The 15130-nt window shown below is 49.0% G+C and overlaps 1 protein-coding gene across 3 annotated transcripts in view; it reads left to right on the top strand.

Annotated features, from left to right (window-relative positions):
* Nucleotides 1–15130, top strand: part of DUS2 (dihydrouridine synthase 2) — a 498816-nt gene that overhangs the window by 289385 nt on the left and 194301 nt on the right. For all 3 annotated transcript variants that reach the window (XM_075325642.1, XM_075325643.1, XM_075325644.1), the window contains one exon: nt 5377–5545. In XM_075325642.1, coding sequence (XP_075181757.1) covers nt 5377–5545 — 169 coding nt within the window. The remainder of the gene's footprint in view (nt 1–5376; nt 5546–15130) is intronic.

The following is a 15130-nucleotide window of genomic DNA, read 5'->3' as shown; positions in this document are numbered from 1 at the left end:
ACAGGGCTCGGAAGGGAAGGAGTGCCATTTGACTGCAAAATTGGCTGGAATCAATAGCGGACGCTATGTTGCATTTGGAGAGCCCCTGAGGTGCCTATACAGTGAAGCTCCCCAAAATGTGGCCCCATTTTGGAAAATAGACCCCTGAAGGAATTTATCTAGATGTTTGGTGAGTACCCTGAACCCTCAGGTGCTTCACAGAAGTGTATAATGTTGAGCTGTGAAAACTAAAAAAATACATTTCTACCACAAAATTGTTACTTCAACCAGGTAGCTTTTTTTTTTTACAAGTGTAAAAGGAAAAAATTCAGCATAAGATTTATTGTGCAATTTCTCCTCAGTATGCTGATACCTTATGTGTGATGAAAATCAACTGTTTGGGTGCACACCAGGGCTCGGAAGGGAAGGAGCGCCATTTGACTGCACAATTGGCTGGAATCATTAGCGGACGCTATGTTGCATTTGGAAAGCCCCTAAGGTGCCTAAACAGTGGAGGTCCCCCACAAGTGACCCCATTCTGGAAACAATACACCTCAAGGCTTTTATCTAAGTGTATAGTGAGCAGTTTGAATCCAAGAGTACTTCACAGAATTTGATAAGCTTAGGTTGCCATATTGAAAATTTTCATTTTTTTTCACACAAATGTTGCTTTAGCATCATATTTCTTACTTTTTCAAGAGGCAACAACAAACCGTGGACCCAACAGGTTGTTATCCAATGTCTTATGAGCACAGGGATACCCCACATGTGGCCAAAAACCTCTGTTTGGATAAATGGGAGGGCTTGGAATGGAAGGAGCACCATTTGAATTCTGGAAAAGTTGAAATAAATTGCGGGCACCATGTCACATTAGCAGGGCCCCTTGGGTACCTATACAGCAGAAACCCCCCACAAGTGACCCCATTTTGGAAACTGGATTTTATTCAGGAGTATAGTAAGCATTTTGAATCCACAGGTACTTCACAAAAATGTTGCTGTAGCAACAAATTTCTCACTTAGGCTATGTGGCCATGATCCAGCGACACGGCGTCTAGTACACAGTGTCAGCCTTCCTGCAGAGATGTGTGTTGTCCACGGGAGAACGCAGCTGCCCATGCCCACGATTTGGGTTCAGGCTGCTGTGGAGCTCTATGCTACCTGCAGAGAACACTCTTGTCTTCGCAGCATAAATTGACATGCTGAGGCTCGGGAAGCTGCACCACAGGTCAGTGTATGCTGCGGAGAAGAGAAGCACAGTGGGTACAGGATTTCTAAAAATCCTTCCACTGTGTTTCTACTGCACAACGCAGCGTTATGGACGCAGGGAAAACACTGCGCCCAAAACGCTGCAAACCCTGATCGTGGGCACACAGCCTAAAATGCTACAATGGATGAATGGATAGATGTCAAACAAATATAATGTCCCACCCCCTGCATATTCTAAGCTGGCGATTTTAATGCCTTTCATGTGGCACTAAAGGGTGCCTAGCCTTGTATTTAGTCCCCCAAAAAATTAATAATTAAAATAAACGACGTGGGGTCCCCCCTATTTTTGATAGCCAGCTAGGGTAAAGCAGACAGCTGTAGCCTGCAAACCACAGCTGACAGCTTCACCTTGGCTGGTGATCAATTTGGAGGGCTCCCCAGGCATTTTTTTTTTAAACAAACAAACGTGGGGTCCCCCCAAATTAGATCACCAGCCAAGGTGAAGCGGACAGCTGGGGTCTGGTATTCTCAGGGTGGGAAGAGCCATGGTTATTGGACTCTTCCCAGCCTAAAAATAGCAGGCCGCAGCCGCCCCAGAAGTGGCGCATCCATTAGATGCGCCAATCCTGGCGCTTCGCCCCAGCTCATCCCGCGCCCTGGTGCGGTGGCAAACGGGGTAATATACGGGGTTGATACCAGCTGTAATGTCACCTGGCATCAAGCCCTGGGATTAGTGATGTCACGGTATCTAAACAGATACCCGACATCACTAACCCAGTCAGTAATAGAAAAAAATAAAGACAAAAAAAAAATTTATTTGAAAAAAAACCTCCCCGAAACATTCCCTCTTTCACCAATTTATTGAAAATAAACAAATTCCGATCGCTGTAATCCATTTTGGAGGTCCCTCGACGACTCTGGACCTTCTAGAATATGGGGGGCACGTTCAGGGAACGTATCCCCCATTTTCTGAAAGAGCAAGCTCTCCATGAGCAGTGTGGGTGCAGTAATCTGAGAATACTGCACTCACACTGCCCCGGCTCAAACTAGGGCAGAGTGACCTGCAGTAACCTCATTCCAGAATATGAGGGGCACGCTCACAGAACGTACCCCCCCATTTTCTAGAACAGCAGGCTCTCCATGTGAGGAGTGTGGCTGCAGATTACTGCACTCACTCTCCCCCGGTCCACAGTGCAGCAGCGAGGTCAGCGTCTCTGCTTGCAAGGATCCAGCTGACAGCTGCTGTCTGCACATGCGCCGCCAGCTTTCCAGAAGGAGTCGGAGTGATCGCGGGAACGGAGTAGCAGCCAGGTAACTGGGAAGACCGGGGGCTGACGGGGGGTGACGGCGGGAGACCTGGCGGGACCTGGGGACAACTTTTCTGTCGCATGTGACGTGTCACATGTGGCAGAAAGAGTAGGATGAATGCGGTCGCGCGCTACTGTGCGCTGCGCGCCGCCATCTTGCATGCTCCGGAGGGGGGAAGGGGGAGCGCTCTGGAGAACCTGAGGGGGCTTCGGGGGACCAAAGGGCTCCGGTGTACCGGAGGAGGGGTCAGGGGGAGGACATTTCCCTCCGATCTGAAATGTTTGATTATTTCAGATCGGAGGGAAATGAATGCAGAGCCGGCAGCGGCGGCAGTTTTCTGTGCGCTTCGGCGCCATTTTGACTGTTCCGGAGGGGGGGTAGGGGTGGGGGGGGGGGGACTCTCCGGTACCGGGTGCTTTGGGGGCACTAGGGGTTTATATTTTTTTCTCATCTGACATGTTTGATCACGTCAGATGAAAAAGAAATCAGTTTTACCGGCTTTTTCTTTTTTTTTATGTGATCGTCAGTATACGGTGTATACTGGCGATCACATTATCGGGGTCCAAAAAAACCAACCCGATTCATAATCTGGGGGGGTCTCAGCTACCCCCGGTAGCTGAAACCCCCGAGATTTTCGGTCGCTGGGGGGCGCTACAGGCTTTTTTTGGCCCGACGCTTTAAAGCGGCAGAACAGAATAAGTACCCTGTTTTGCCGCCGCTTTAAGTCGTACGGCCGTCGTTAGGAGGTTAATGCAGGATGGTGGAGACATCATACGGGGGATAAAAAAAAAAAGAAAACACCGCCAAAGCATGTTAGACTCGGCTTTCTTTGTGTGAGACATGTCCATGATACAGAGGTCTGCTTTCTTTACTCATCCCACTGTGATTACAAGTGAGGGAGGGGATAGAACAGAGCAGTATGTCATTACAAACACCTTAGCAGCTCTCCTCTTATGGCAGTAAATGAGGTGAGGGGGAGTACATCTGAGTTAAGAATGCTGTGAGATGATGAAAGGAGAGCTGCAATAGGTGTTTTTAATGACACACAGTTCTGCTCTATTTGCTCCATTGATCTTTATCGCTTCTAATCTCAGTGGATGTTGATAGTGAGAGAGTAGGGTTGTGTCAGTACATTTTTCAGTAAGGGTATGATCTTTTTTTTTTTCCCTTTTTTTTTCTCCCCTGTATAATATTTCCTGGTAAACGTCAAGCAGGGAAAACTGGGCACACCCAAGAAAAAAATCTCTGCAACCCCCTTCCCTTGGTTTTAGCGAAATTTAGAATATACACTTTACAAACTAATATTACCACAGCTTAGGTGAGAATATACAATGATAAACTACATTTTATCCAGCTTTGCAGCCACTTTTTCCTGATGTGGCCATTTTAACATTGTAAAACTTCCAGCAAGTTTGATAGAAGCTTTAGAAACCTCCACCAGTTTTTTTGTTTTAAGCCTGCTTTACATGTTACGATTTCGCATACGATATCGTATTCGATCGTAACCGCCCCCATTGTATGTGTGCCACGTTCAATTTGTTGAATGGATTCAACGACGTGTATGCGATGTACGTTTTAACATTCAATCGCAATCGCACGTACCTGTCACACTCTACAATGTACCTTACGATGCCGGATGTGCGTCACTTACGACGTGACCTCGCCGACACATTGTAAGACATATTGTAGCGTGTAAAGCGGGCTTTAAATATATATAATATATAAACCTCACTGTCACTCTGCAACACATACCTTGGTCCTTTGTTCCATACCAGCAGCACAGACTACTACTCTTAGGCTGAGGCCACACAGTGTCGCATGACACTCGGCTCACGCTTGCAGCACAGCTGGATAGTGCGATCAGACCACAGCTGCGGAGGTGAGGGCTAGCACTGCAGAAGAGAGGGAGAGATTTATCTCCCTATCTCCTCTGTTGCCGGCTGATGCGATTCTCGCACTGCACTTTCGTTACACTGGTGTAACGCGAGTGCAATGCGATGTTTCTCTCTCTTTCTGGGCTGAGAAAATAATCGCTCATGGGAGCAAGCCCATACAGTAATATTGGTCCGAGTGGAATGCGATTTTTTTTTTTTTAGCGCATTCCACTCGCTCCGTATTACTCGCCATGTGTGCTGACCCTTATCCTCCTACTGCATGGTTTTACAATGGGATATTCCGACCTGAGGTTACTGCAGCTGCTGTCAATCCCTGAACTCTCAGTTGTGGGTTTCCAACCCCATAAGATGAGCAGTCATATCCCTCACCAAATCTAATTGTCCATGTGATAAGATCTTGGTGTCCCCTCTGCTTTTTTCTTATCCCATGATGGTACACAATGTTTTGACAAGACATTTTTTGTGGTATTTGAAGGGATATTTAATTATTGAAACAATATTAAGGCAGAAAAAAGAATGAATTTCACACTATTAAACAGAATCTGTCATGTAAAATAACGCTATTAACCTGCAGATGTGGAGTTGATCTGCACGATCATAGCGTTGTGACGCCTTGTGGCTGCCGCCCTTCCAGGAGGAAATGAACTTTATTCCTCTCAGCAGCCTCGCACATTGAGTCATAGGGGAACCACTGGCCCAGTTTCAGTCACCACTCAGTGAATGTAACCACGCTCTGCCACTGACTGACAGCTGGCTGGACTGATGCAATGCTGAGCCAGTTATAAGCATGCCTTCTGGGAATTCTTTTGCGACGATCCACCATACTGTTGATGTGCAGTGAAATCACAGCTACAGTATGTCATCACTTGTTTAGGTGTGAAAATGTATTAGGTGAATCTTCTATAATATTAATTACAATGTGTTTTGTTAAATGTGGGTATTGTTTATTTGATAATTACACTCAAATGAACATCTCTTTCCTTTTCAGTGGAGGATCACAGGAACTTATACGAGAGTTCCAAGACATAGAAGCATTTAGATCTGTCACAGCTGCTTCATCTGTTATGGTGGCGCGAGCAGCAATGTGGAATCCTTCTATTTTCAGAAGAGAGGGCTCCTTACCTCAAGAAGACGTCATGCGTAATTATATTAGATATGTAAGTTTTCCCCCCAGATTGTTTTTTAGATTGTGTAATGCTGATTAAAGATTAATTTTCCTGTGGAAAACAGTAAGATTAGTGTCTAAGGGGTTGTATACTACCAGTTTTTTCTGTGTAAATCAGATTTTATTCGAATAAAGAACATGTTTACAAGTTATAGGATAGGCAACATATGATATACAGTAGAATAACTCAAATCTTGGAAGTAATAAGTAATACAACACTTTTCTACTTGCAGAATAATTCCTTTCATTACACACTTCAGGTCAGACCATCATCACCCATGTAATAGCTTTGCTTTGGAGATGATGCCCACTGGGTGACCAACAATCTGACCCCCATACAAAAATGTATGCAGCCTCGTTTACAAACGGGAGGCAACGTAGATGCACAAAGTCCCTGAGATGACAATCCTTTCTAACAATGTAAACATAACATAAAATGTACAAAGAGGAAAGAAAGATGAGAAAAGAGGAAATGTAGGGGGAGAGGGAAAAGAAGAGAAGGACTAAGAAGATGTCTCGTCTGGGTCGTGTGCAGCCCCCGGCACTTTTGTTATGTGGAACGGACAATCACAGAGGTCTCACGCCCCCAACTGAAGCTTGAAGCCATAGTACCAGGTCTGGTGTCTCTCTATACATAATCCACGGCGCCCACAGCCTGAACGCTCGCTCCCCCGAGTCAGACGCCTGGCCGACCAGCTCCTCCATCCTATAGATCTGGTTCATCTCGGCCACCAGTTCAGCCCGCGAGGGCACTTTGGTCTGCCTCCAGTACCTTGGGATTAATCTCCTTGCCCCCCGTCAAAAAATGCCTTAACAGGCTTCTCTTGAAGTTGGCGATCGAGATATTGCTTAAGGATAGAAGAGCCAGTTCCGGTGTCGGCTCAAACCTAGTGGATGACACTTTATTCAGAAGGGCAAACACGTCTAGCCAAAAATATTGTATGAGAGGACAAGACCACCACATGTGGATGTTTGAGCCTCTATCGTTTGAGCATCTCCAGCATTCTTCAGAGACAGATGGGAACATGGAATGAATTCTGGAGGGGCAGTGATACCACCTAGAAACTATTTTGTAGCCCCGTTCCTGTGACACTACATCCAGTGACGACTTGTGGGTAGGATCTCCCCAAATCCACCTCCCATTTCAAGAAGAAAGGGGCATCATCCTCCCGTCCAGACAACTCAATCTGGAACATTTTGTATAGCAGGGCAATGGTGTGTTCCAGAGGCTCTCTCCCCAGACACAGAGACTCAAAGGGCGTCAAGGGCCTATAAAAGTTAGTTTGTGGTGAAAGGGAGTTAATAAAGCTCTTCAATTGCTATACTACCAGTTTTTTATGTAGTGTGCATGAGCATCTGGGATCTGGTCAGCAAGTATCTGGGTTTTTGTTTTTTGTTTTTTTCTCCGCTCCACCATGGGCCCAGATATAATATATAAATTAGTAGCTGACCGCTCATATTGTTGGCAGGAAGAATGCAAACTCAAAGCTTGATGTCCGAAAGTCTTTTCTTTATCATTTTAAGTATATTTGGTTCTCTACTACTACTGCTAATTATGTTATATTTATAGAAATATCCTCCATCGAATACCTAATTTTAAGATATTTTAATTGGTATAAAGTTGTGCACCGATACAGAGCTCCAGTCTGCTGCATAGATATAGATTTAAAGGGAACCTGTAACTTTCAGAAACACTATTTACATGAAGGTATAGTGGTAATCTGTATGTAACTAGTGTTTAAACCATGTGTGGCAGCGTTGCTGAAACAATATCCTCAGGGCGAAAATAAAGATATAATCTAAAGCGTACTTTAACCCCTTAACGACCTTGGACGTACTGAGTACGTCATGGTGACATGGTGCTAAAGGACCCATGACGTACTCAGTACGTCCTGGCGAAATCGCGGTCCCGGAGCCCCGGGGAGTGAAATTTATTTACTTAAACGGTGGATTCGGGAAGGAGGGGACCTCTGCCTGACGTCAGGAGGGGTGGTGCCTCCTCCCCGAACCTACAGAGGCTGTGATTGGCTGACGAACGCCGCTCAGCCAATTACAGCCACTGTAATGTTCCAGCCATTGAAAATGGCTGGAACATTGAAATCCAGCCCTGATCAGTGCTGCTGTAGCACTGGCCATTGGCTGGAGCTGGGTGATCGATGCTTCACCCTCCCCCAGCTCTGATTGGAGAGACCGGTCTTGTGACCGCTCTCTCCAATCAATGTGGATCTGCGGCCTGTGACCGTCCCTGGAAGCCGAAGCTCTGCGGGTGCCCATCGGTAAGTTGCTGCCCCCGCTCGCCCGCCCGCCCGCCCCTGTCCCAGCCGCTCGCCCGCCCGCCCCTGTCCCAGCCGCTCGCCCGCCCGCCCCTGTCCCAGCCGCTCGCCCGCCCGCCCCTGTCCCAGCCGCTCGCCCGCCCCTGTCCCAGCCGCTCGCCCGCCCGCCCCTGTCCCAGCCGCTCGCCCGCCCGCCCCTGTCCCAGCCGCTCGCCCGCCCGCCCCTGTCCCAGCCGCTCGCCCGCCCGCCCCTGTCCCAGCTGCTCGCCCCTGTCTCCGATCGCCCCGCCGCCACGCTCGATTTACCGCTGTCCCCGCCGCCGCTCCGATCCACCGCTGTCCCGGCCGCCGCTCCGATCCACCGCTGTCCCGGCCGCCGCTCCGATCCACCGCTGTCCCGGCCGCCGCTCCGATCCACCGCTGTCCCGGCCGCCGCTCCGATCCACCGCTGTCCCGGCCGCCGCTCCGATCCACCGCTGTCCCGGCCGCCGCTCCGATCCACCGCTGTCCCCGCCGCCGCTCCGATCCACCGCTGTCCCGGCCGCCGCTCCGATCCACCGCTGTCCCGGCCGCCGCTCCGATCCACCGCTGTCCCGGCCGCCGCTCCGATCCACCGCTGTCCCAGCCGCCGCTCCGATCCACCGCTGTCCCGGCCGCCGCTCCGATCCACCGCTGTCCCCGGCCGCCGCTCCGATCCACCGCTGTCCCCGGCCGCCGCTCCGATCCACCGCTGTCCCGGCCGCCGCTCCGATCCACCGCTGTCCCGGCCGCCGCTCCGATCCACCGCTGTCCCGGCCGCCGCTCCGATCCACCGCTGTCCCGGCCGCCGCTCCGATCCACCGCTGTCCCGGCCGCCGCTCCGATCCACCGCTGTCCCGGCCGCCGCTCCGATCCACCGCTGTCCCGGCCGCCGCTCCGATCCACATGTGGGGGGAGGGTGGCTTGCAGTGCTCCACATGTGGGGGGAGGGTGGCTTGCAGTGCTCCACATGTGGGGGGAGGGTGGCTTGCAGTGCTCCACATGTGGGGGGAGGGTGGCTTGCAGTGCTCCACATGTGGGGGGAGGATGGCTTGCAGTGCTCCACATGTGGGGGGAGGATGGCTTGCAGTGCTCCACATGTGGGGGGGAGGGTGGCTTGCAGTGCTCCACATGTGGGGGGGAGGGTGGCTTGCAGCACATGTGGGGGGGGGAGGGTGGCTTGCAGCACATGTGGGGGGGAGGGTGGCTTGCAGTGCTGCAAGCCACCCTCCCCCCACATGTGCTGCAAGCCACCCTCCCCCCCCCACATGTGCTGCAAGCCACCCTCCCCCCCCCACATGTGCTGCAAGCCACCCTCCCCCCTCCCCCCTCCATGTTCTGGGGCCCCCCCTCCTCCATGAGCCATCTCTCTCTCCCATCAGACTCTGCCCCCCTCCCCGATCTGCTGCCTGCTCTCTCCCATCCTCTTCATCTACTGCCCCCTCTCACCCTCCTCAATCTGTTGCCTCCTTCATCTGCTGCCTCTTCTGTCTGCTGTGATCCTGCTGCCTAGATCCATCCTGTAAGGTAGGTATCCCCATCTCACCTCCCCCCCCCCCCCATCCTCTGCCGCTCCTCCACCCGCTGCGCCATTTCCCATCATCCATCCGTTGCGCCCTTTCCCATCCTCTGCCGCTCCTCCATCCGCTGCGCCATTTTCCATCTTCCATCCGCTGCGCCCTTTCCCATCCTCTGCCGCTCCTCCATCCGCTGCGCACTTTCCCATCTTCCATCCGCTGCGCCCTTTCTCATCTGCCGCCCCGCCCTCTCGCATCGCATTATCCAGCGCAGTTGCTTGCTTCCAGACTGGAGTGGATGATGCGATGCGAGACTCGTGCATTGCTCTCACGTTTGGCACTGGTCTTAGTGGCAGGCGCTCATATTTTTTTTTTTTTTATTCATTTTTTTTTTTTTTTTACTGATGTCTGTATTTTTTATTTCGCCAAACTAATTTTTTTGTATGGGGGGGGGGGTCTAGTTTCCAAAATGGGATCACATGTGGGGGAGCTCCATTGTTTAGGCACCTCAGGGGGTCTCCAAATGCAACATGGCGTCTGCTAATAATTCCAACCAATTTTACTGTGAAATGGCGCTCCTTCTCTTCTGAGCCCCGCCGTATGCCCAAACAATTGATTTCCACCACATATGAGGTACCTGTGTACTCAGGAGAAAATGCACAATACATTTTATGGTGCATTTTTTCCTGATACCGTTGTGATAAAAAAAGCTACCTGGTTGAAGCAACAGTTTTGTGGTAAAAAAAATTTTTTTTCTTTTCACGGCTCAACGTTATAAACTTCTGTGAAGCCCCCAGGGGATCAAAGTGCACATCAAACATCTAGAAAAAATATTTGAGGGGTCTAGTTTCCAAAATGGGGTCACTTGTGGGGGAGGTCCATTGTTTAGGCACCTCAGGGAGTCTTCAAACCCGACATGGCGTCCGCTAATGAGTGCAGCTAATTTTGCACTCAAAAATTCAAATGGCGCTCCTTGCCTTCCGAGTCCTGCCGTGTGCCCAAACATTTGATTTCCACCACATATGGCGTATCTGCGTACTCAGGAGAAAATGCACTATACATTTTATGGTGCATTTTTTCCTGATACCGTTGTGATAAAAAAAGCTACCTGGTTGAAGCAACAGTTTTGTGGTAAAAAAAATTTTTTTTCTTTTCACGGCTCAACGTTATAAACTTCTGTGAAGCCCCCAGGGGTTCAAAGTGCACATCAAACATCTAGAAAAAATATTTGAGGGGTCTAGTTTCCAAAATGGGGTCACTTGTGGGGGAGCTACATTGTTTAGGCACCTCAGGGAGTCTTCAAACCCGACATGGCGTCCGCTAATGAGTGCAGCTAATTTTGCGTTCAAAAATTCAAATGGTGCTCCTTGCCTTCCGAGTCCTGCCGTGTGCCCAAACATTTGATTTCCACCACATATGAGGTATCTGCGTACTCAGGAGAAAATGCACAATACATTTTATGATGCATTTTTCCTGATACCCTTGTGAAAATACTAATTTTTATGGCTAAAGTAACATTTTTGTGTTAAAAAAGTAAAATTTTCATTTTTTCGTCTACATTGCTTTGGTTGCTGTGAAGCTCCTAAAGGGTTAATAAACTTCTTGGATGTGGTTTTGAGCAGAGTGAGGGGTGCAGATTTTAGAATGGGGTCACTTTTGGGTATTTTCTGTCGCCTAGGTTTCTCAAATCACTCCAAATGTGATGTGGTACCTAAAAATTTTTTTTATGTAAATTTTGTTGGAAAAATGAGAAATTGCTGATGAACTTTGAACCCTTCTAACTTCCTAACGGAATTTTTTTTTTTTTCAAAAATTGCGCTGGTGTAAAGCAGACAAGTGGGAAATGTTATTTAGTAACTATTTTGTGTGACCTATCTCTCAGATTTATGGGCATAAAATTTCAAATTTTGAAAATTGCGAAATTTTCAAAATTTTCGCCAAATTTCCGAAATTTTCACAAATTAACGCAAAACATATCGGCCTAAATTTACTACTGACATGAAGCACAATATGTCACGAAAAAACAATCTCAGAATCGCCAGGATCCGTTGAAGTGTTCCAGAGTTATAACCTGTCAAAGTGACACTGGTCAAAATTGCAAAAAATGGCCGGGTCTTTAAGGTGAAAACAGGCTGGGGGCTGAAGGGGTTAACACCCTCATCACCTCTCTAGCCAACAATCCTAAACGACTCTTTGATACTTTCCATTCCCTCCTCGGACCAAGAGTTCTGGCCCTAACCACCAACCTCAGCGCAGATGACCTTGCCAATTATTTTAAAGAAAAAATTGACCCTATCCGCCAGGAAATTTCCTCACAGCCTCATAACACCACACATTGTCTGCCCTCCTACACTTCATCTAGCTCACTTTCACTCTTTGATCCAGTCACAGAAGAAGTAGTCACCAGGCTCCTCGCATCTTGTCGCCCTACTACCTACACCAGTGACCCTATTCCCTCACATCTCCTTAAATCTGTCACCCCAACTGTCACCACTCATCTAACTAAAATATTCAATCTCTCTCTCCTCTGGTGTCTTTCCCTCCTCCTTCAAACATGCCAGCATACACCCATTACTTAAAAAAAAACATCCCTGGACCAAAATTGTGCCGCTAACTACAGACCTGTCTCTAATCTCCCATTCATCTCAAAACTCCTGGAATGCCTGGTCCACTCCCATCTAATCCGCTATCTGTCAGATAATTCTCTCCTCGACCCTCTACAATCCAGTTTCTGCTGCTTACATTCTACTGAAACTGCTCTTACTAAAGTCTCTAATGATTTACTAACAGCTAAATCTAATGGTCACTACTCCCTGCTGATCCTCCTGGATCTCTCTGCTGCATTCGATACTGTGGAGCACCAGCTCCTACTCACTATGCTCCGCTCTATCGGGCTCAAGGACACCGTCCTTTCTTGGTTCTCCTCTTACCTCTCTGACCGCTCATTCACTGTATCCTTTGCCGGATCCTCTTCCTCTCCTCTTCCCCTTACGGTCGGGGTTCCTCAGGGTTCAGTCCTTGGCCCCCTCCTTTTCTCTCTATACACAGCCCCTATTGGACAAACCATCAGCAAATTTGGTTTCCAGTACCATCTCTATGCTGATGACACCCAACTGTACACATCTTCTCCTGACATCACCCCTGCACTATTACAAAATACTACCGATTGTCTGTCCACTGTCTCTAACATCATGTCCTCCCTCTATCTAAAACTGAACCTGTCAAAAACTGAGCTTCTTCTGTTTCCTCCCTCTCCTAACCTTCCGAAACCCAATATTACCATTTCGGTGTGTGGCTCTACCATTACGCCCCAGCAGCATGCCCGCTGTCTTGGGGTTATATTTGACTCCGATCTCTCCTTCACTTCACTCCCCACATTCGTTCACTTGCTCGTTCTTGTCAATTCCACCTCAAAAACATTTCTAGAATTTGACCTTTTCTTACCGTTGACTCTGCAAAAACTCTTAGGCGGGCTTTGCACGTTGCGACATCGCAAGCCGATGCTGCGATGTCACACGCGATAGTCCCCGCCCCCGTCGCAGGTACAATATCTTATGAAAGCTGGCGTAGCGAAAATTATCGCTACGCCGGCTTCACATGCACTCACCTGCCCTGCGACCGTCGCTCTGGCCAGCGTCCCGCCTCCTTATTAAGGGGGCGGGTCGTGCGGCGTCACTGCGACGTCACACGGCAGGCGGCCAATAGGAGCGAAGGGGTGGAGATGAGCAGGATGTAAACATCCCGCCCACCTCCTTCCTTCCGCATATCCTACGGAAGCCGCGGTGACGCCGGTAGGAGATGTTCCTCACTCCTGCGACTTCACACACAGCGATGTGTGCTGCCGCAGGAGCGAGGAACAACATCGGACCGTCGCGTCAGCGTAATTATGGATTACGCCGACGCTGCACCGATGATACGATTACGACGCTTTTGCGCTCATTAATCGTATCATCTAGGCTTTACACACTGCGATGTCGCATGGGATGCCGGATGTGCGTCACTTTCAATTTGACCCCACCGACATCGCACCTGCATCCTCTCCTGTACACGTCACTTTACTACCCACCCCTTACGTTTATAGCTGTGTTTTTAGTCATAGAAACGCTCTAAAACGCAGCTATATTTGCAAATTGTGTTTTTCATTGCGTTTTTGAACATCTCATTCAACTCAATGGGTGTAAAACGCAGTGAAAAAACACAAAAATAATTGACATGCTGCGTTTTTGTGGGCACCACAAAAACGCAGCTGAAAAAAATGCTGTGTGCAGACAGCAAAAATGAAAACTCATAGACTTTGCTGGGGAACCAAAGTCATGCAGTTTTCTGAGCAAAAACGCACCCGAAAAACGCGCAAAAACGCCACGAAAAACGCACTGTGTGAACTTACCCTTAGTTGGTGACATGCAGCACCACAGGTGACAGAGCAGAGCAAGTTGGTGACATGCTCTGCTCTGGCACATAGTGTGCTGCATGTCACTGTATCCACTCTGGGACTTGTTGTGCAGGTGACCGGATGCTAAATGTCAATAACTGCCCCACTCTGTGACTTCTGCTGCATTGTACCAACTGTATACACTCTCACCTGCACAAGTCTCAGAGTGGGGCAGTTAGTGACATGTAGCATCCGGTCACCTGCACAACAAGTCCCAGAGTGGAGACAGTGACATGCTCTGCTCTGACACATAGTGTGCTGCATGTCACTATCTGTCTCCACTCTGGGACTTGTTGTGCAGGTGAGAGTGTATACAGTTGGTACTATGCAGCAGAAGTCACAGAGTGGGGCAGTTAGTGACATGTATCATCCGGTCACCTGCACAACAAGTCCCAGAGTGGAGACAGATAGTGACATGCAGCACACTATCTGTCAGAGCAGAGCATGTCACTGTCTCCACTCTGGGACTTGTTGTGCAGGTGACAGAGTGGAGCAGATTGGTCTAATGCAGCGTCCGGTCACCTGTACTGCTGGTGGGAGTATATGATCACACTGCCAACACCGCCCGCTCTCCTGACAGCTGAGCACAGCGGGCGGGTGGACAGTGTGATCACATACTGCCCGTCCAGTTTGAGAGCCCGGAAATGCCGGGACGTCAGAGGATGCTGGCGGCCACAGCTCCAGGGGGTCATGTGACGGGCACTGAGCGTGCAGGATAGCGCCGCTCAGTGCCAGAACTGGAAATACAAGCCAATGGAGAAGATGCATACAATGGTAAGTGACACTCATTGGGAAAATGGGTGAACCACCCCTTTAACAAATACAAGGGGGCCAAATACTTTCACAAGGCACTGTATCAGAGCAGTGAGTTACCTCTCACTATACAGTGAGCGGGCTGTAATCATTGCCCGACACTTTGACATCATGCTTTGCAGCATGTCTATCGGTCATTGTGCTAGGAATTGATTACAGTCGCATTCACAGTATAGGGAGCTGGAATAATAACTGGAAGAGAGCAGCTGCAGTGAGAATATAACTTAATTTTTGCCCTGTAGCTGCTGCTCCACTAAGGCAGGCAGACATCAATTACATTCTGTTTACCAGCAGATTCCCACCGTCTGCAGGTAAGTGGAATTTCTGCATGTGACAGGCTCCCTTTATAAGGAGTTTTCAGACTTGCAAGAGCATTTTTTTTTAAATTAAATAAGCGATGTTTTAAAAAATAATATAAGAAGTCACAAACAGTGGCTCACAGATGGGCTTGTGATAATATCCCATTCCAGTCACCAGCCTACTGCAGTCAGTCACTGAACGTGTTTTAAAGATGACCAAAGAAC

This window comes from Anomaloglossus baeobatrachus, chromosome 10 (genome assembly GCF_048569485.1).
Source record: "Anomaloglossus baeobatrachus isolate aAnoBae1 chromosome 10, aAnoBae1.hap1, whole genome shotgun sequence".
Taxonomy (NCBI): Eukaryota; Metazoa; Chordata; class Amphibia; order Anura; family Aromobatidae; genus Anomaloglossus; species Anomaloglossus baeobatrachus.
The sequence above is the reverse complement of the archived record's forward strand: the minus strand, read 5'-3'. Positions and strand labels throughout refer to the sequence as shown.